Source organism: Prosopis cineraria, unplaced genomic scaffold (genome assembly GCF_029017545.1).
Source record: "Prosopis cineraria cultivar Desert tree isolate PC_DT_omini unplaced genomic scaffold, ASM2901754v1 PC12, whole genome shotgun sequence".
Lineage (NCBI taxonomy): Eukaryota > Viridiplantae > Streptophyta > Magnoliopsida > Fabales > Fabaceae > Prosopis > Prosopis cineraria.
In genome coordinates this window covers 40,854,325-40,874,713 of record NW_026555343.1, presented here as the reverse complement: position 1 = coordinate 40,874,713, position 20,389 = coordinate 40,854,325, and the positions used below count along the sequence as shown (strand labels likewise).

At 35.6% G+C, this 20,389-nt stretch overlaps 2 protein-coding genes across 2 annotated transcripts; both read left to right on the top strand.

Annotated features, from left to right (window-relative positions):
* The first annotated feature begins 2,299 nt into the window (after positions 1 to 2,299).
* LOC129288444 (ABC transporter B family member 19-like) lies at positions 2,300 to 11,645 on the top strand. The gene is made up of 9 exons (XM_054925014.1): positions 2,300 to 3,301; positions 3,905 to 3,959; positions 4,061 to 4,236; positions 5,223 to 5,387; positions 5,479 to 5,774; positions 6,671 to 6,987; positions 7,095 to 7,318; positions 7,586 to 9,508; positions 11,077 to 11,645. Exons 1-9 carry the CDS (start codon positions 2,300 to 2,302, stop codon positions 11,431 to 11,433), a joined length of 4,515 nt encoding a protein of 1,504 aa, XP_054780989.1. The 3' UTR covers positions 11,434 to 11,645.
* A 4,002-nt stretch (positions 11,646 to 15,647) lies between these two features.
* LOC129289361 (uncharacterized) lies at positions 15,648 to 19,789 on the top strand. The gene is made up of 4 exons (XM_054926120.1): positions 15,648 to 16,599; positions 17,108 to 17,344; positions 17,834 to 17,925; positions 18,954 to 19,789. Exons 1-4 carry the CDS (start codon positions 15,991 to 15,993, stop codon positions 19,546 to 19,548), a joined length of 1,533 nt encoding a protein of 510 aa, XP_054782095.1. The 5' UTR covers positions 15,648 to 15,990; the 3' UTR covers positions 19,549 to 19,789.
* Positions 19,790 to 20,389: the final 600 nt, after the last annotated feature.

Below are 20,389 nucleotides of genomic sequence, written 5' to 3'. Positions count from 1 at the left end.
TTTAATCATACACAATCTAACAGCAACAAAATCCAACAAAATGACATTTTCAACAATACACAATTTCAAAAAAAATTCATTGAAAAATCACAAAAAAAATACCATAAACATCAATTCTAATAATTGCTTTTTGTCTCATTTATCATTCTAATGTTATTCATACCAAGCTAATATCATTCATTATAGCAATTGTCAAAATTTTAACAAAACAGTTATAGTTTTTAAAGAAACCGCGCGTCAACTTTAGTTGCTCAAAACAACTCCAATTGTAATGAAATTTGGTACACTAGTATATTTCAATATGAAGTTTCTAACGATAAAACTATTCAAATCAAATAAGGCATATAATTTAAAAAAAATATTCAAAAAATTCGTTCAAAATTAAAAAAAATACAATTATCATGAATATACATTTTGATCATTCATTTTCATCCTCATAATTATTCTGAGGCTACCCATAACCTCTATTAGCATCCTCAAGCCAAGAACACATCATATATTGTCAATTTTGACAACCCACATTACCAAAATCAAGCAACAATATGCACAGAAAGTTAACTACATAAATTCAAACAATAAAACTCTACAAAACAATGAATAAATTATTTCCACACCCAAAAAGCCAAAGGATATTGAAAGAAATGCTAGAAAACACGAAAAAAAATGTACCTTGAAAGAAAATGGGTTGAAAGGCAATGGCAAACTCAAGGCACAACGAATGACGGCGAAAACACGACAGAGGTGGGGGTTGATGGTTGACTATGAAAATGAAGTCACTTTATGGATTTACTTGTGATTTCATGTGAAAGTGGAGAAGAGAAGAGAGGAGAGTTCATCGGGCGCGCGAGAGAGAATATGAAATGGAAGGAACTGAAAAGTTTTTAAAAAAGAATAAACGCCCATCATTTATTCCTCTTTATATGACGGGCATTTCAAATGCCCATCATATATTATGATGACTTTAAATGACGGTCATTTCAAATGCTTGTCATATAAAGTCTCTTTTTTTTCTTTTCTTTTTTTAATTTTAGAAACTTAAACATTATATGACGGGTGTTTTCATATAATGTCATCAATATAAATGACGGGTGTTTAAAAAGGCCATCATTTATGTTAATATTAATTTTTAATTTTTTTTAGAGGCAGAATTTGAAGCTTTATATGATGGGTGTTAAAACACCTATTATATATGCTAATGAAATAAATGATTGGTGTTTAAAACACCCATAATTTATTTTGCAACATTATCCACCTCAATTTTAAATGATGGATTTTCTTAAAATTGTTATTTTTTATGATATCATATATCAATAATTTTGTAGTGGTGCTTCCCCCTCATTCTTTCTCGTCCTCCTCTTTTCTCTTTATCTCTTTTCCCCTCTTCTTTTTGAATTGTGATAGGAACCTCAACCTAGCTCTAATACCAAATTGATGTAAAACAGGAAAAAGGAAGAGGGGAATAGAGATAAAGAGAAAGGAGGAGGAAGAGAAAGAATGAGGGAGAAGGTCGAAATTTTTGAAAACTTTTATTCAATAATATTCAGAAGTTAAATATAAATGAAAAATCTAACTTTATTTATAGAGATTTAAAAATAATAAAATATTTATAATTTAAATTCAAATCCTAAATCCTAAATTTTAAATTTAAATCAAATATTAAAGATACTGATATGTAAGATAATAATAAAATAAATAATCAAAGCTAATTAATAGATCAATATCCTTATTTAAATACTCATATTAGATAATCATAATATTTTAAATTAAATCTAATTATATTTTATCTCACATTACACCAATTTATTAGCCATTATCACGTCTCGCTGAAAAAAAAAAAAAATCTCCCGAAAGGGTAAAAAAAGATTGCAAATCATGCTTTGATGACAAATGGAAAGTCCTCGTTAGCATTTTATGATTTTGAATAGAGAGGAAACAAAAGATTGGCTTGTTGACTTTGCATGATTGGGAATTATATAATAAAATTTAGAAATAGTGAGGAACAAGAATGTGCTAAACTGCAATAGGCTCAGCCGGCGACCTTTGCCTTGCATGCCGTCCATGCACAAAGAAATAGTTTCGATACGTTACCAAGCCTCTATACACACGTAAACCTCAATGAGTGTGTTTCATGTTTCTCATGTTTTTGCTCTGTCCATTGTCTCTCCGTCTCCGTCTCTTGACGGATTGTGCAAAGTCTTCATGTTGTTTGACTCACTAAACTAATGACTCTCCTCTCCTACCCACAAAATAGAATCTTTATCTTCTTTCTCTTGCCGAATTCTCCTCCCCTGCTTCACCCATGGCCGATTCTTCCTTTGAAATCGACTACAACTCCTCAAGCCCCTACTATCCCACACGACGCCACCCGCCAACCGCAGTGAGCTCTCGCAGCACGTCTCGGTCTTTCACGGAGGCGGCGAGCTCTCGGGGCAACCAGAATCCTCGTCATGGCGGCCGGAACAAGTCCCCGGCGATTCCCGTCCTCTCCGACGACGACCGTTCATGGCAGACAGAAGTTTCGTGGCAATTTGAGCCCACTGGGTGGCAAGAGTATGGTAATAGAAACTTGGGCTCTATTTTCACCCCATGGGCCTCAAGCCCAACCCCATCGGATAGGAGTCGGGTTTTCCGTCGGTCCGCTAATGACTACTACCTCTCAAGAACGAGCGGGTTCTGCCGAAGAAGTCGCTTCTCTGTGAACTCGGATTCTGATGTTTCAGGCTACGTCATTCCGGCTGGGAGAGTCGAACTTCAGAGCTATGTCGCTGAGGAGAAAGACGATCAGAATAGCAAGTCTTATAATGGATTCTCGAGATTGGATATCATCAAAGAAGGAATTATTGGTTCTAGAAAGGGGAAGAATAGTCCATTGGCGGAAGAAGATGAACTTAGTTTTACGTCTTTCAGTGTTGGTCAAGAACCAGAACTGTCGTATACGAAACGTGATAGTTATGGTGGCTTTGGGCAGATAGTGCCAGTGCATTTCAGCCATGGCAACGGCGGGTATAGTCATCATGGAGTTGACAAGTTTTCTGGGTTTCGTGAAGATGGTGAGGAGGATATGGATTATGATGATGTTGATGATGATTTGGAGCCTCCAAAATCAGTTGGGTTGTTCAGCTTGTTTCGGTACTCAACAAAGTGGGATATAGTGCTTGTGATTTTGGGTTGCTTGGGGGCTCTCATAAATGGGGGCTCACTTCCTTGGTATTCTTTTCTTTTTGGACAAGTAGTCAATAAGATTTCTGAACAATCAGGAGTTGGTGCTGACAAAGCCCAGATAATGAATGATATTGAGACGGTACGCTTACTCTTTGTTCTTTGTCTTCATTAGTTAAAGCAAACATAGTATCTACTGAACTCTTTTTTTTCCCGTAGTTATACTTCTATCCAATGAATTTCTTCCCCCCCCCCCCCAATCAATCGCTAATTTGTTTGTCCCGTTGCGAACGCTCTCGCCACACACACACACACACATTTGGTTCGTGAAAATGTCAATAGGATGAGAAGCGGGAGTGTGACAGTAATTTGAAGTTCGTTAGCGATAACGTTTCAATTCATATGGCTGGAGTTTTTAATGAGGAAATAAATCAAGAGGTCCTCTGCATAAATTAATTGTCTGGAAAAAAATTACAACTAGAGGCAAATATTAAGGCGATTAAGTTTGATTTTTTCCAAATTAAATATTTGCATACGACGCCAAAGTTTGTGAGAAATAGTGGTCAATGAGATAGCTCGTGAAGTGACTTTGCATGATTAAAAATGTGTCTTGTCTAATATGAGGCTACGAGCATACATAATTCTTCTTCTTTATATGTCTGCATGTCAGGGCATAGCATTAGTAATATTCATCCATTCATTCTTATTTACTCTGATATCTATCTCTACTGACTATCATTTTCAGATATGCATGTATATGACTGCGTTACTTGCAGTGGTGATGCTTGGAGCGTATATGGGTAAGGAGATTATAACATTATATATATCTTTTAATTTTAATGGATAGCCAATAATTCTTTGAGCTTTGAGGTACCTTCACATTGATCACTGAAATTGGCAGAGATCACATGTTGGAGGCTGGTGGGGGAGCGATCTGCTCAACGAATAAGACGAGAATATCTAAGAGCAGTTCTTCGTCAGGACATTAGCTTTTTTGATACAGAGATCAGTACTGCTGATATTATGCATGGAATTGCAAGTGATGTTGCGCAAATCCAAGAAGTTATGGGAGATAAGGTTCCTTTATCTCTCTTGCTTATTCTCCTTCCTGTGCTACTGTCAAATTGACAATATGTAATCCAACAGCTTAACGTTACTCCAAAATGAATATGGGTTTGGCAATAGCAAGATGAATGATGTAAATGACAATGAAAGTTAGGAAGAAAAGTAAAAGAAAACAATTTTGGGTTACAATTCAAAAACAAGATTATAATTTATGGAGAAAAATGTATTATATCCGTTTATTTATCATAATTATTACAATTTTTCTTTTATATTTCTTATTCCTAAAAATGAAGAAGACATATTATGGTATATACTCTACTCCTGATTTGATTGTTAACGGAGAATTTTCTGAATTGTTTTTATATATTAGGCCCAAACCAACATTTTTAATTAATTTATTATATCTTCTATTACGCCTTAATTAAATAAATCAATCTAAAAATTTTGAATTAATAAAATCACGTAATCTCCTTCACCTTATTATTTGCACCAAAACTTTACTTCTCATCTGAGATTGTAATTTTTATTTATGTTTTATTTTATGTGAATCCTTTGCATAATTTTAAGATGCCGTTTGATACTAACTAAGAAAAATTTAAAGATAACCTCAATGTAAGTACTTAAACATTGATGACAAATAAGAATTTAATCATGTTATTGGTGGTTCATCAAATATCTATGACTTATTACCCATTGCCTGCATGCGTGTAGATTGATTTTACCTAATAATCTCTCCACTAAATGCTTGAGAAAAGTCTTAGATTCATTTTATGAAAATTTTGTAAACTGAGCCAATTGTGATGTGTGAATGGATAAATGACTTGTATGTCTAACCATGCTTGTTTTCATCTATCGATTTTTTGTTTACTGAATCTAACCAAGGATTCCTGCTGATCAAGTTTGATACTTTGTCATAGAAAGCTGGCAAGTTCTTTACCATATTCGTGTGTAGCTGACATTAATCTTTAAAAGCAATCTGAATCTTTTTGCCTTCACAGATGGCTCACTTCATTCATCATGTATGCACGTTCATAACTGGGTATATAGTTGGGTTTGCGAGGTCATGGAAAGTTGCTCTGGTGGTCCTCTCAGTCACCCCAGTGACCATGTTCTGTGGTATAGCTTACAAGGGCATTTATGGTGGTTTATCAGCGAAAGAGGAAGTAAGAGCAAAAAAGACTTGATTGCCATTTGTCAATTTTTCTGTACTGTAATGAATTTTTTATGACTCTTTCTTTCCGGTTTTTGTTAAAGGCTTCTTATAGAACAGCTGGCAGTATTGCAGAGCAGACTATCAGTTCAATTAGGACAGTTTTTTCTTTTGTTGGTGAAAGCCAGATGGCTACAAAATATTCTGAAATGCTGAAAAATTCAGTCCCAGTTGGGGTGAAAATTGGTTTTGCTAAGGGTGCAGGCATGGGAGTCATCTATTTAGTAACGTACTCAACATGGGCCTTGGCTTTCTGGTATGGCTCTATCTTAATTGCCAAGGGAGAGATTGATGGAGGTCGGGCCATTGCCTGTTTCTTTGGAGTTATGGTAGGGGGAAGGTGCGATCTCTCTCTTTCTCTGTAGTGTGAATTATGCATCTGTTTGATTGTGTTTTTTTGATCTGTTAACTTATTTGTGTTAAAAAATAGTCTCAAAAATCTTCTGATCTGAATCACTTTTAGCTGTCTTTTAGCCGTCAATGTTTGGATTGTTTCGAAAACATACTTTTTACCAGTAAATTAGTGAAATTGACATAATTAGAAGAGTGCCATTTGGATAATAATTGGAATTTCAACATTGAGTGAGGGATTTTGTCCCTTAAAAAAAAAAAATAGTATTTGCTTCTGATCCTGCTTCTAAAGGGAGGCTATAGCTTTATTCTTTTGCTCTTCAAGTTGCTGTCTGCTTTGATCATCTCATAGCATGTCTAATTTTGCTCTCAAAAGTGCCAAGAAAAATCAAGAACTGGGTTGGAATGGGCGATCTTCACCTTAAACTGGATGAGGAACCTATAATTGAACTGATGTGGAATTTGAATGTGATTGCAAAATTGGAGTGGCTGAGATTTGAACCTGTAACAATGTTGAAGCCTTCTGCCTGCCATACCATCCTACTGGGTTGCTTCGTTGTAATAATTAAATAAAGTGGGGTTGCTTCTTTGCTACTGGATCACTTATAATTAACTAAACTATTATGTATCAAAACGTTTAACTTAAAATTACACACGCACACACGCACACACGCACTATATATATATTTGTATGTGTGTGACTGTATCAATCAATTTATTTTTATACAAAATAAAATTTCACGTAGTTAAAAAATTAAAATAAATTATGTTAATTGAGTCAACCACAATTTGATCATTAAATTGTGAACCAGTTCTTCTCTAGTTTAATTATTGATCTTTTTATTTTTAAAGATTTTAACTTATTATTGTTTCTTAAGTTTGCAGAGGCTTGGCATTGGCACTTTCATATTTTGCGCAGTTTGCACAAGGCATTGTTGCAGCAAGCCGAGTATTTGAAATCATAGAGAGAATCCCTGATATTGATCCCTACAGCCCTGAGGGAAGGAGGCTCTCTAATGTTCGTGGAAGGATTGAGTTCAAAAGTGTTATCTTTGTGTACCCATCTCGTCCTGATGCTCTAATCCTTAATTCCCTTCAACTAGTTATTCCTTCTTCAAGAACTACGGCACTGGTTGGTGCCAGTGGAGGGGGCAAGTCCACTATTTTTGCTCTAGTAGAGAGGTTTTACGACCCTTTTGAAGGTAAAACATATATCAGAATAACAATTTGATGATATCCTACGAACACTGAAATCTGAAGGCAAATGGATTATACTTTTGGCTTCATTGTGTTTCAAATATCTTTGTAGGGATAGTAACCTTAGATGGTCATGATTTGAGGACACTGCAAGTCAAGTGGCTAAGAGATCAAATCGGAATGGTGGGTCAGGAACCGATTCTTTTTGCCACAACCATTCTGGAAAATGTGATGATGGGGAAGGACAACGCCACCAAGAAAGAAGCAATTGCGGCTTGCATTGCAGCTGATGCCCACAACTTCATTTCTGACCTGCCTCTAGGTTATGACACTCAGGTATAGTTTTCTCTTCAGATATTTGACACATATGAGTCAAATAAACCAAGGTTATAAAGCAATTATACAATTAACAATACGAACGACAAACAAAATTAGCCTGCAATTCAAGATTTTTCTATACCCATCAGGGGGGGTTCTGGAGTTCATTAAACAAGGTGGATATACTTTTTATCCTTTGATGTATAAAACCATCTAAAGAAAATGTACAAGTAGGGATGCTTGCCTATGATTTAGCTCTAGCCTGAAAAATACCACTTTTGACAGGTTGGAGCTAAGGGTACCCAGCTCTCAGGGGGTCAAAAGCAGCGAATTGTGTTGGCTCGAGCCATTATCAAAGATCCTAAAATCCTTCTATTGGATGAACCTACCAGTGCTCTTGATGCTGAGTCAGAGTCTGTGGTCCAACAGGCTATTGACAAGATTTCTGCTGGACGAACAACCATTGTCATTGCTCACAGGATAGCAACAGTAAAGAATGCCCATACTATTGTGGTTCTTGAAAATGGTTCTGTGGCTGAGATTGGTGATCATCGACAGCTTATGGTAAAGGCAGGTTCCTACTATAACCTTGTGATGCTTGCTACGGAAGCCACATCAAAACCAGTGTCTAACAGCATACAAAAGGTCAATGACTTTTCTGTCTATGAGAACTCAGTTCCTGATGTATCAAGATCAAAAAATGCTGTAGAAATCTCAAGGTCCAAGTTCTTCAAGTCCATTCAAGATGAAAAGCAAGCTGATATGGAAGATGAGCAACAGAAGAAGCCCCGAAATTTTCAACTTTCTGAGATATGGAAACTACAGAAACCAGAGTTTGTGGCACTGTTTTCAGGATTTGTTCTGGGTATGCTTGCTGGTGCTTTTCTATCCCTTTTTCCATTGATTTTAGGCCTAGCCCTTGAAGCATACTTTAAACAGGACACTTCAACAATGAGAAGAGATATTAATCATCTATGTTTAGTACTTGTTGGGCTAGGGTTTGGTTGCATTATCTCTCTGACAGGACAGCAAGGTTTGTGTGGTTGGGCTGGAACTAAGCTCACAATCAGGATAAGAGACCTTCTTTTTCGATCCATACTAAAACAAGAACCAGGGTGGTTTGATTTTGAAGAAAATTCCACTGGAGTGCTAGTGTCAAGGCTATCTATTGACTGTATTAGTTTTCGATCAGTGTTTGGTGATCGATTTTCTGTCCTTCTGATGGGATTGAGCTCGGCTGCTGTTGGGCTTGGTGTGTGCTTTAAATTTGATTACAGAATAACTTTGTTGGCTGCTGCATTAACTCCTTTCACTCTTGGTGCAAACTATCTAAACTTGATTATAAACCTTGGGCCACGAATCAACAATGATTCCTTTGCCAGAGCTAGCAACATTGCTTCTGGTGCAGTTTCAAACGCAAGAACAACTATTGCATTTTCTGCCCAAGAACAGATAGTCAAATCCTTTGATCGAGCATTATCAGAACCTAGGAAAAAATCAGTGAAAAGATCACAGTTTCTCGGTCTAATGCTTGGGTTCTTCGAAGGTGCCATGTATGGAGCGTATACCCTAACTCTTTGGTTCGGTGCCCTCCTTGTAAAACAAGGCAAAGCAGAATTCGGGGATGTATACAAGATTTTTCTCATCCTTGTTTTGAGCTCATTTTCTGTGGGACAACTAGCTGGTTTAGCACCAGATACTTCTTTGGCAGCTACAGCGATTCCAGCTGTTCTAGATATCATACACCGCAGACCATTGATAGGGAATAATAAGATGAAAGATAAGAAACTAGAAAGATCAAAGCTATTGAAGCTAGAATTCAAAATGGTGACATTTGCGTACCCATCTAGGCCTATGTTGATAGTGTTGAGGAATTTCAATTTGAAGGTCAAAGGTGGAAGCACGGTTGCCTTAGTAGGGGCAAGTGGTTCAGGAAAATCAACAGTCATATGGTTGATACAGAGGTTCTATGATCCTAACCAAGGGCAGGTGATGATGGGTGGGTTAGATTTGAGAGAAATTGATGTGAAGTGGTTAAGGAGGCAAACAGCTTTGGTGGGTCAAGAACCTGCACTGTTTGCTGGGAGTATAAGGGAGAATATTGCCTTTGGAGACCCAGAAGCTTCATGGGCTGAAATTGAAGAGGCAGCCAAGGAAGCTTACATTCACAAATTCATTAGTAGCCTCCCTCAAGGTTATGAAACTCAGGTATGATCCTATTTGATAAGCAACCTCTATTTTCCTCATTAATTTAGAATAAGTTACAGTCTACCATTCTTTAAATGATAACTTATAATTAACATATGTGGTTCTGTTTGAAATTAGATTGTCCTCTTCTTTGTCTAGTGTGTTATTCTACTCCTGTATGAGTTGTTCTGCTAACGTGTAACTATTTGTAGGATTATACGTGTAAATTATAATAAAAACAAGTGTAAAGGTACAAATTTGGCATGTACTATTTTTCTAGGAGCATATGATAATTTAAACTATTAGGTGGTATGAAATAAATCATGAACTAGCCTGCTGTTAACTTTAGTTGATGGCTTTATAATGACATGTGGCACTTTATATTAGCATGTGTAAAGGTACAAATTTAGCCATGAACTATTTTATGAGGAACACTAGCCTCTACTATAAAAAACGGATCATCCAACATTTACCCTTCAATTTTGACCAAGCACCGTTTATTTTCATACTTATAAGGCCCACAACATGTCAATCTCTCCAATCTTCTTATCTTCGTTCTCAGTATCGACTCGAGAAAAAGAGGTTCAAAGAATTTTTATCTAAAAACATTCACAAGGACGACGCCAATGAAGTAGAAGTTTGATTTTACTACATATGGGAGAACCTTGATTCTAGTTTAATTTAGCCATAAATTATTTCTTTTACTTTTTCGGTGTTGTCTTCGTAAATGTCTTCAAAGAAGAACTTTTTAAACCTTTTCTTCTTGAATTGAGACTAAAAATGAAAGAAAGAATATTGGAGAGATTGGCGCGTTGTGGACCTCATAGATATAAAAATAAATAATGTTTAGTCAAAATTAAGGGAAAGGTGTTGGAATGTCCGTTTTTTATAGTAGAGGCTAACAAGTACTCCTTAGAAAATAGTTTGTGATTAAATTTGCACTTTTATACATTTGACGTGGAGTGCCACGTGTCATTGTGGGCTCTACATAACGTCTGTCAACTTAAATTAACAGCTACTAGATGTTATATTTTTTAAAATTCATGATTTATTTCACACCACCTGATAGTTTAAATTATCAGATACTCTTGAAAAAATATTACATGGCCAAATTTGGCCTTTACCCTAAAAACAATTACGTAAATATCAAAATGATAGAATATTTCCCTGTATGAAAGTCTATTTCACCTGTATCTTTAACAATTTTATGTTTTCAAGTTTTGTTTGGGCTCCGTTGAAACTTGAGAGTTTCCATTTCCAGACATCAATTTATTCTCAACAATAATTTTACAAGAGCGTAAAAATGCTTTGAAGTATTTGTTAAACAAACTCTTAACGAAGAAACTATCCATTATATTTTTTGAATGAAATACAAGAAAGGTACTAAGTGATAGATAACATGACAAACAGAAAAAGATTGAATGACTGTCATGAAGAAAAAGATTGAATGAAGGCTCTAGACTATATAGCCAATTTTAAACCAAACCATGTTGGTGCAAACTATAAATTGACCCTATCATAAAGGGTATATCAATTAGCAAAAAATTTGGATCATTTTCACACTTGTCTTGAACTATTCCCTACACCAGGTTGGTGAGAGTGGGGTCCAGCTATCAGGTGGCCAAAAACAGAGGTTAGCAATTGCAAGGGCTATATTGAAGAAATCAAGAGTGCTCCTACTTGATGAAGCAAGTAGTGCCTTGGACTTGGAATCAGAGAAGCATGTCCAAGAAGCACTGAAGAATTTTACAAGAGATACAACAACCATAATAGTCGCCCACCGTCTTTCTACAATCAGAGAGGCCGATAGCATCGCGGTGGTGAGAGAAGGGACAGTAGCTGAATATGGAAGTCACGATACTCTCCTAGCTTCCCATCCCAGTGGTTTGTATGCTAGCCTCATTCGTTCTGAAACTGAAGCCAATGCCTTTACTGGGTTTCAATAATCTTTCACTCTAATATTGTTCTGAACTTAGCATTGTGTACTGAGGCACCCATTGGTGAAATATCATTTGGATGCAGTTGTATAATGTCCACTTCAATGTGTTGTGGGTGGATATTTCTTTATGGAAAAAACTTCACTGGGATATTTATTGTATGATATGTAGATATTTTTTGGGATAATTCAAGCATATGTTTATTTCCTTTCCAAAAGTTTATTTACATGTTGTGTTGGACCAATTGCCACTTTAGGTCAACAAATTCACGCGAGAAAAGCCTGATGACTCGAGGCGATTTTGGAGTAGTTCACTTGGGATGCCAGCTTATATGGAAAATATGAATTTTACATAATGTTCATCTTTTTTTTTAAAGAGTTAAGGGTTATTTTTTTTCTTTGAATTGTACATAAAAGTTTACAAATAATTTTAAATTTAATTATGAGTTATTTATATCATTTAACCTTAAATATTTTTGTTTCTATCACTCTATTGTTTTCTTCATTAATTTTGACTTAATGGGTCCCATGCTTAAATTTTTTAATGTTTTAGTGGATCCTACTATTTTTTTTATAATTTGTTATAATATAAAAAATACCCTCTCTCTTCACCATCTTTCCCTACGCACCCTCTCTCCTTTCATACCCTCACTCTCTTCCCATCCATAAGAGAAAAACCAAATTAAAGTGGATGCCTCCACTCCAGAAGAGCTCTGTCTCCCTCCCTCCCTCTACTCCATGGCCACAACAAAGCTAAACAACTAATGTGCTTCACAATGCATGATGACCACCACACAATAGATGATGATGAAGATTACAGCGTCACATATAACTTGGACGATGTGAAGGAGGAGACAGATGAAGAAGAAGAAGAGAACAATGAAGCAGACAACAGCGATCAAGTGGTTAGGTGGTGATGGCAGAGGAAAGGGGTGATTGGAGGGTGCAGTTACAGCGGGCCAAGTGGATTCAAGGACTTGTCTCCTCTCTCACCAACCTTCTCTCCTCTCTCTCTTTCCCCTCCCCGCTTTCTCCACTTTCATGCGTGCATGCTGTAATAGAAGGTGGTTTTCAGTCCCATGTGGTCAATGGAGTGAAGGTGAAAGAGGAGGAGCTATGGTGTGAAGGTGATGGTGTTGAGAAGGATTGAGAAGGAGATGGGTTAAGGATTGACGACACTGATGTCTCTGTTCTCCCTTGTTTTTGTTCTTATAAACAAAGACGGGTTAAGGGTCATATCGTTCACTTTGAAAGGTATCATCCACGAGATAACTAACAGGATCAATGGATCATGATCAAAACTGGAGAGGCATTGACATCCCTAGCATGTCTCCTTCTCATACAAAGTGAGTAGTCTATGTATAATGTATGCACACCCCCCCCCCCCCGGCGGTCATTGACGCATGCGGTACAAAGTAAAGCTTGTGTGGCCTTTTTGATATATATATATATATATATATATTGATGGTGTGAAGGAGCATAGAGTGGGGAGGGAGGGAATTGCTACAATTAAACAGGACCGACCGAGGATGTTATGTACAATTGGGAAGGAGAGGCGAGAGAAGCATAATGAGAGAGACAAGAAACAGAGAAGAGGAGAAACAAATGTTAAAAAAAGATCGGTAGGACCCACTTAAATATTTTATAATAAAAAATTTAAAAATAGGCCCTATTAGAAAATAAATGGAAGAAATGATAGAGTGAAAAAAAAAAAACATGTTTGAAGTTGAGGAATATAAATGATTTATGATTGAATTTAAAATTATTTGTGAATTTTTATATATAATTCAGGAGTAAAAATGATCCTTAACTCTTTTTTAAAAATAATAATATTTTATAAACGTCTCTCTATTTCAAATATTTTATTTTCAGCCTCTGTCTATGTCTTATATGAATTTTTCCAACGAGATCTATGGAAGAGATAATAATTACAATTTTTTCAGGTGGAACGATAGTTTAGGATCAATAAATAAATTTTATTTTATTTTAAGACTGAGACATTACGAAATTATAATTTAGGACCTTTGGTTTTTAAGTAATCAGATGAATTTAAGAAATTGACTTAACCACCTTTCTCTTAATAAAATTACGTAAATAATTTTGTTGGCTAATTGACTTAACCACCTTTTATGTTAAACTTAGGATCATAAGTTTTAAATTTTCACACCTCAGTGTCACGTTTGGCAAGGTAATTGTTAAACAAGCATTTTAAACCTTTCGTGTTAAAATTTAAGACATGAGTTGCAATTTATGATATGTTAGTATCAAAATTTTGAAGGTAATTGTGAAACCTCTGCATTTAGAAATATTGGCTAAACAAAAATTCTATAAACCTTTCATATTTCTTCTGCTCCTTCTCCTAAGACCTTTTTCTTTTTGTGAAAAAAAGATTCAGCTGTGACTACCGAATCGAATCGAGCTCGTCGTGAATTGGCATTGGCGAGTGAATGTGAAAACACTTGCGCTTTCACCAGCAAGCTGCAAGACACAATGTTAGTACTAATTAATCAAAAAAATGGGTCAAAAAGTTATTTAAAGAAATTATTTACCCAATTATGAGGCCCTTACAAACAAGGGAGTCATTAATGTTGATTGAGTAGTCAATATTGAATCTAATATATTCTGATCCTGAAAAAAATATTTTATTTGTAATCTATCATATCTTAAAAGTAAGCAGTTAAGTCTTGATTGAAAATTAAATTCATTAATTACATCTTAGGTGCAAGTGAAAGTGATATGTTTGATAAAGATATCTTCTTCAAAATAGATAATTTTGCATATTTTTTATAGATATTTTAGCATGAATATGCAAAAAGCCTTTATTAAGGAGTTTTTCTAATACTTGGATTTGCCAAGTCATGTTTTGCATTTGAAAGTATCTAGTCTTGTAAACAGAAAATTTTTAACTTAAAACTTTGTAACATCAAAATAATGACAATTAATGTTACATTCTCAATAATATTCTTTTGTCAAAACTCTCAAAGTTGATGGGTGGCTTTAGCTTACTGTAATTGCTTCCATTTGGAAAACAAAATAAAAGGGAACAAAAAAGATGAAGGACAACTGAATTTAAATATAGCCATTTTTTATCAATTATGGAAGGTACAAAAAGTATTATAGAACTATCTTCAGAATAACCCAATATGTATTTTATTCTGATGCTCATTACTAACTATAGTTTGGCCAAAAAAAAAAATTAGCAACTATAGTTTACTATTATTACTAAGGTTAGCACGGAGTAACTTCATTCTCTCTCTACTTAGAAACATGTGTATAATGTATATATCTATTGAAATTAGCTAGATTTAATTTAATTTTTTTATTTAATGTTTATTTTTTAAAAAATAAATAATTTTTAAAGTCAACTTCAAAAATATTAATTTAAATATAAGTAAACAGTAAAATTCTAGGATTAAAACGAAATTAGCAAGAAAAGGACGCGTCGATATCCTTACCTTCCCAACGTTCACATTCCTTCTAACTTAAAACGAAATACGACCACATTCTGCCCAATTAACATTCTCTTTACGATAATATTTATTAAATTCCTCAGAAAAAAATATTAGGTATAGTTTGATAGTGGCGTGCTACTTATTTCTACTTTGATCAACAGAAATGGTTTAAACAAAATTAACTAGCGTTCTTCTTTTTTTTTTTCAACACACATATATTTTTCTCTTTATTGAAGTATTTTTCTTTTCAACTTTTCTCTTTATATTTACACTATTCCATTAAACAAGCATAAATAACATGTTTCTCGGAATAATATTTTAATGAAATCTCATCGCTAAGAGGCCTAAATAGATATATTGTGCGCGCGCGCGCGCGCACGTGTCTGTGTAAAACTGATTTATTTGTCCCCGTGTCTCGATCAAAGTGCTCTTGAACTGTCATTAAACGTCTAGTTTAATTACAGACATACACTTTCCCTGAATAACAGGGGACCCACATTTTGAAATTATCATCCGATCAAAGGTAAATTCAAATATCAAGTCATTGCATAGCCTAGATGAAAATAAATTATCACGCGTGCGCATTTTCTCTTGGTTTTCAAGCCAAGAGAATCTTATGGTTACGTGCCTCGTAAGTAACACAGATATTTTATTGCTTTCTCACTTCTTTGCAGAGACTCTTATCACACCTCTCCACAAAAGGGCCTCTTTGATTTCTCTCTTTTACATTTCTCTTTGCCTTTTTATGCTTCTACTCTCAGGTAACATATTTTATTCATTTCTTCTGTTACTCTTTCAGCTGGTTTCCACTTGGATTCTATTATATACTAGACGAATTCTTTTCTTTCTGCTTACTTTTCATGTTGTGTGAATGAAAAAAACCAAATTCATTGAATTTTCTGCTCGGATCAGCTCTAAATCCCTTGCAAGATTAGTCAATTTATAGCACAATCTGCCAACAAATAATATTGTTAATAACAAAGTACTCCTGAATTTTGTATCATTTTCTTCAATATCCCGTTCATGCAAGCATTTTTACAAGCATCTCGTGGACAATAACACACCAAAAATACAATGAGAGCTTTGAACAGAAGCAGGAAAGTGGAAGAAGAGGAATGGCTTCCCTCATACCTGGAGTTCTACTTAAGCTTCTCAAGACGATCAACACTGATGTGAAAGTTCTCGGGGAACACCGATCGGTGCTTCTGCAGGTGATCAGTATTGTGCCTGCCTTATCTGGGTCTGAATTATGGCCTAACCAAGGTTTCTTCATAAAAGTCTCCGACTCTTCTCATTCAACCTATGCTTCACTCTCAAAGGAAGACAATGACCTAATTCTGAACGATAAGTTGCAGCTTGGGCAGTTCTTCTATGTCGAAAAAATGGAGGCAGGAACACAAGTTCCTGTTCTTGTTGGGGTTAGACCAGTTCCTGGAAGGCACCATTTTGTGGGAGATCCTAAGGATTTAATGCAGATTTTGGATCCATCAGAGGGTACTGTACAAGCTGAAAATGGAGTAGTAGTTAAAGAGAGTCAAAGTCCTGGGAAGAAGAAGATTGTTATTAAGGAGGAAAAGACTGGAATTGCATCCAGGTATATGCAGGGTGTTTCAACATCAATGAAAGTTAATGGACCAGATGGTAATGGAGAAAATAGAAGAAATGATTTAGAAAATGGAGGTGGTAAAAAAGTTGGGTCGGCTAAAAGAAAGGAAAAAAGAGATTAAAGATAAGGTAAGATTGTTGCCTTTTTATTTGAATTCAAGTGACACAAAAGGATATGGTTTTAGGACTTGATCATTCTTTCTGCTGGTAAAATCTGCCACATACAATATAAATCAGAATTTCTGGTGTTAATGCAGTGTACCTAAATGAAACAATCTAGATCTGGTCTAAGTGGGCAATCTGTAGACTATACATGTAAATACTACATGAAACACAATTTTGTCAACAGAAACTTTAGAAATAGAATTTACTGGTCATTTCATATTTTCCCCATCCAAATTCCAAACAGTGTTCCTAAACTGTGAAAGCGGCCGTAGCTCCATCCCTCAGGATTTAGGCTAGTTAGTCTCTCAGTCAAGAGAAATTAAGAAACTAGTTAACAATTTCATTAACACAAAACAAAGATACTTCTTTGCAGTAGAATTTGAAGGAAGTGACCAAACTTATGCTGAGGTTACTCTAAGGTTATAAAAATAACAATGAAGTGATAATGATTGAGCATCTCAGGTGCCTGCAATGATTCCAACGTGTGATCGACCTGAATCACTTTCAACAAAGCAAGAGACTTCTCAATGTAACATCCAGGAGACTATAGTGTCTTCTAAGAGCAGTTATTCAAAACGGAGTTCTAGCAAACAGGAAAATTTGGACTTGAACTTTTTCTCTAGCAGTAGAGATAAAAGCTACACGTCAGGGGCATTAACATGGTCCTCGTTGCCTCGCAACCTCTTGAAGCCTAACAAGGTGGATTGCAGCCTGATCCTTTATGATATGTTTGTATTATGGAGAATGGAAGAGAAGGAAAGGGAATGAATTGCCTCTTTTGATTGACATGTAAACGAAAGATTTTCCTTTCTTATCTTCTCCATAATCCAACATCCAAAACTTGCTCATGTTTGGCTAAACACCCCAATTAAGGTTTGGGAGGCCCAAACCTCAATTGGGGTGTCAAAAGCCCATTAGAAAGTTAAAATTGTGGTTAGTGAAAAAAATTTCTGAAAAGAGCTTTGAGGTGAAAAAGTTCGTTCAAACTGAAGCAAGGACAATGGACTTCTTCTGAGACGTGCTGGTAGTCTACGCAGTATCAAATTTAATCAAATTTTAACTTATCTTGGTTTTTTTTCCCTTATTAGTGCTACTTTGATGCTTCAGCAACATATTCACATGACTTTTTGCCTTTGCAATTTATAAACTCATTTCATGTTTTGTATCACCTTCTTGTCAATTTCAAAGGGAATGCTCAGAAAGAAACATTTAGCTTCTATGGTTGCAGTTGAAGCTCAAAGAGAAGCATCTGCTGCATCAGTCCTTGTCAAGTGCCTAAGGTATTTTAAGTTTTTTTATCTAAACTGCGCAAGTTATTTAGTTAAGGATAATGTTTGGATTCAGTAGAATGGATAATAAGAGGTTTGATTTAGCCGTTCATGGAAGCAGCAAATTTACTATCTGATGGAACCCACTTCTTCCAGAATTGATATTAAAACATAGATGATAATCCATAGTGTAGGAGTGATGGATTAAGCTACAAACAGAGATAAAAATAGAAGAAAATAACCTGGACAGCACTAACCGAAGCATAAAACCACCTCTAGCATTTGAGAGGCTAGCTGGCTAGAGTCTCTCCCAAATAACACTCACTAATTGCCTGCCCTCTCAATCCCCAGTCTCCAAATATATATAATACTTTCTCGACCACAACAGAAGACATTTTTTAAAAATTATATTTAGAATAAAATATAAGACATTAGGTAATTCTTATAACTTTTTTTTCAATTATACATTTACTTCATTTATTATTTTTTTTGAAAAAATAATTCATTAGAATTGTCATTATTAAAGCACTTGTATAAGGCATTTAATGAGAATATAATTAAAAAGATGAACAATTTTTTAAAATATTAGGATTTCAATTATTTTAAAAAAAAAATTGTGAAATAATTACCAATGTCATGCATTGTGGATGGCAATAAGTGACATTGCAGCAGCCCTCTTTCTATCTATTACACTCACAGAGCACACACAGTGCCCATATGGCTTAACCTCGGCCCATTACTGCAGATCCAGCATTCGGATGAGAGGGGAAGGAAACGAAGTGGGTTCTTGTACCAACGGGGAAAAAAAACGAAGTGGGTTCATGATGTTTTGAGGCATACTTTTAGCTTACGTCTTACGATGCCATTTGTACATGGATATCCCAACTTTTCGAGAAAAATGAATGTCCATTTATAACATTGAAAATTCTTCATATTTGTTATACTCAGACATCTTGTAGATGTTTCAAACTGCTTGGGAAACTAAAATTTCTACATACCAAAACACCACTGTATTTATTTTCTCCGTGTTTCCTTTTCAGCATTTTCGCCTCTCTCTGTTCTTCTGCAGCATCAGAGAATCCCCATCCTACTCTCAACAAATTCTTCGCCCTCCAACAGCTGATGGACCAAAGACACGCCACAACCTCATTAAAAGACAAATCATTTCAGTCAAGCAATTTCCCATCTCATGAAAAAACAGACAAATCTGGCAGAAAGACAAGCTTAGTCGCTGATAAAAATACCACCTTAAAGTCACCAAAACCTCAAATAGAACTATCACTGTCTGGGAAACTAGAATGGGCCAAAGGGGATGGTCTAAAAGAGGCAAATGAGTTGAGACAAATCCTCATAAAAGAGACAAGATCATGGTTTTTGAAATACTTGGAAAAGACATTGGATGCTGGGTTTTCTCCCTTGAGAACCCAAGGAAAAAAGGACACAGTCAATAAGGATATTGCTCTTACATTATTACACCTTAAGAATGCAAAGGAGTGGTTGGATAAGCTGAGAATCACTCTAGACTCTGAGAGTGAAGAGACGGTTGAGACTGTTGAGAGATTGAAGCAGAAGGTTTGCTCCTGCCTGCTGGTTCAAGTCGGTTCTGCTGCATCAGTTTTGGAGAAACGACCTTGAAATCCTGGATGACAAACTGGTCTAAAAGTATTTATTATTTATTATTCCTCTGTTGGTATTTTCTAACTTCAAAATTATTTGTTGTGGCAGAGCCAATTATTAGTAATGTAAAATAGGCCTGCTCTGTTTGGGATGTGTGGTGTTATTTATGTACTCAAAATACAAGGCCCTCTAATTTAAGCTACATGGCCCTTGTATCAGTGTTAAATAAAAGTGAATTTTATATTCGTGCGTTCAATCATCACCTTTTTGTCATTCCCACTTTTCTAATCAAATATCTTCCATATGACCCAACAAAAAAGGAAAGAAAATAATGAAGGTTCTTGCAGCACAAAGTCGAGATATGCAATTTTTTGCCGATTGAAAGTTGACACCCTCATACAATGCAAGTTTAGTCAGTGAAGCAAAACAGAAAACAGCAAGTTATTATAATGCATGTACTGACCTTGTGCTGAAAGACTTGGGAATTCTATCTCTACGTCAAACGTTGAAATGAGTAATAAGAGAGAGGATTCATGGTGGAGAGCCAGGGCACATGCTCAGATCATCAATACAGTTCAAGCATGTGCCCTGCTTCTCCAGCATGGCTCAGCCTCCCCCTGTTCGTTTTCTGGGGAATGTGAAAGACCACTAAAATTTGATCAGGAGTAAAACCTTGTTTAGTTTCTTAAACATGATTATGTTGGGTTATATACAAGCTAACATGTTGATAGTGAAGGTGGTGGTAGATTTTGTTACTTATCTTATAAAGTAAGCGTTTATAAAACTGCAAGCTGAACCAACAGTAGTTTGGTGTAAATGCTGTTGAAGTTTGGCAGCCAAATGGAAGAGGCGTCCAGGG

Bases quoted from the DNA above. Each gene is read 5' to 3' on its own strand.
- LOC129288444 (XM_054925014.1), top strand. From the start codon at position 2,300: ATGGCCGATTCTTCCTTTGAAATCGACTACAACTCCTCAAGCCCCTAC. The intron at 3,302-3,904 runs GTACGCTTACTC...TATCATTTTCAG, and splicing joins TAATGAATGATATTGAGACG to ATATGCATGTATATGACTGC. The intron at 6,988-7,094 runs GTAAAACATATA...ATATCTTTGTAG, and splicing joins GTTTTACGACCCTTTTGAAG to GGATAGTAACCTTAGATGGT.
- LOC129289361 (XM_054926120.1), top strand. From the start codon at position 15,991: ATGGCTTCCCTCATACCTGGAGTTCTACTTAAGCTTCTCAAGACGATC. The intron at 16,600-17,107 runs TAAAGATAAGGT...TGAGCATCTCAG, and splicing joins AAAGAAAGGAAAAAAGAGAT to GTGCCTGCAATGATTCCAAC. The intron at 17,926-18,953 runs GTATTTTAAGTT...TTTCCTTTTCAG, and splicing joins GTCCTTGTCAAGTGCCTAAG to CATTTTCGCCTCTCTCTGTT.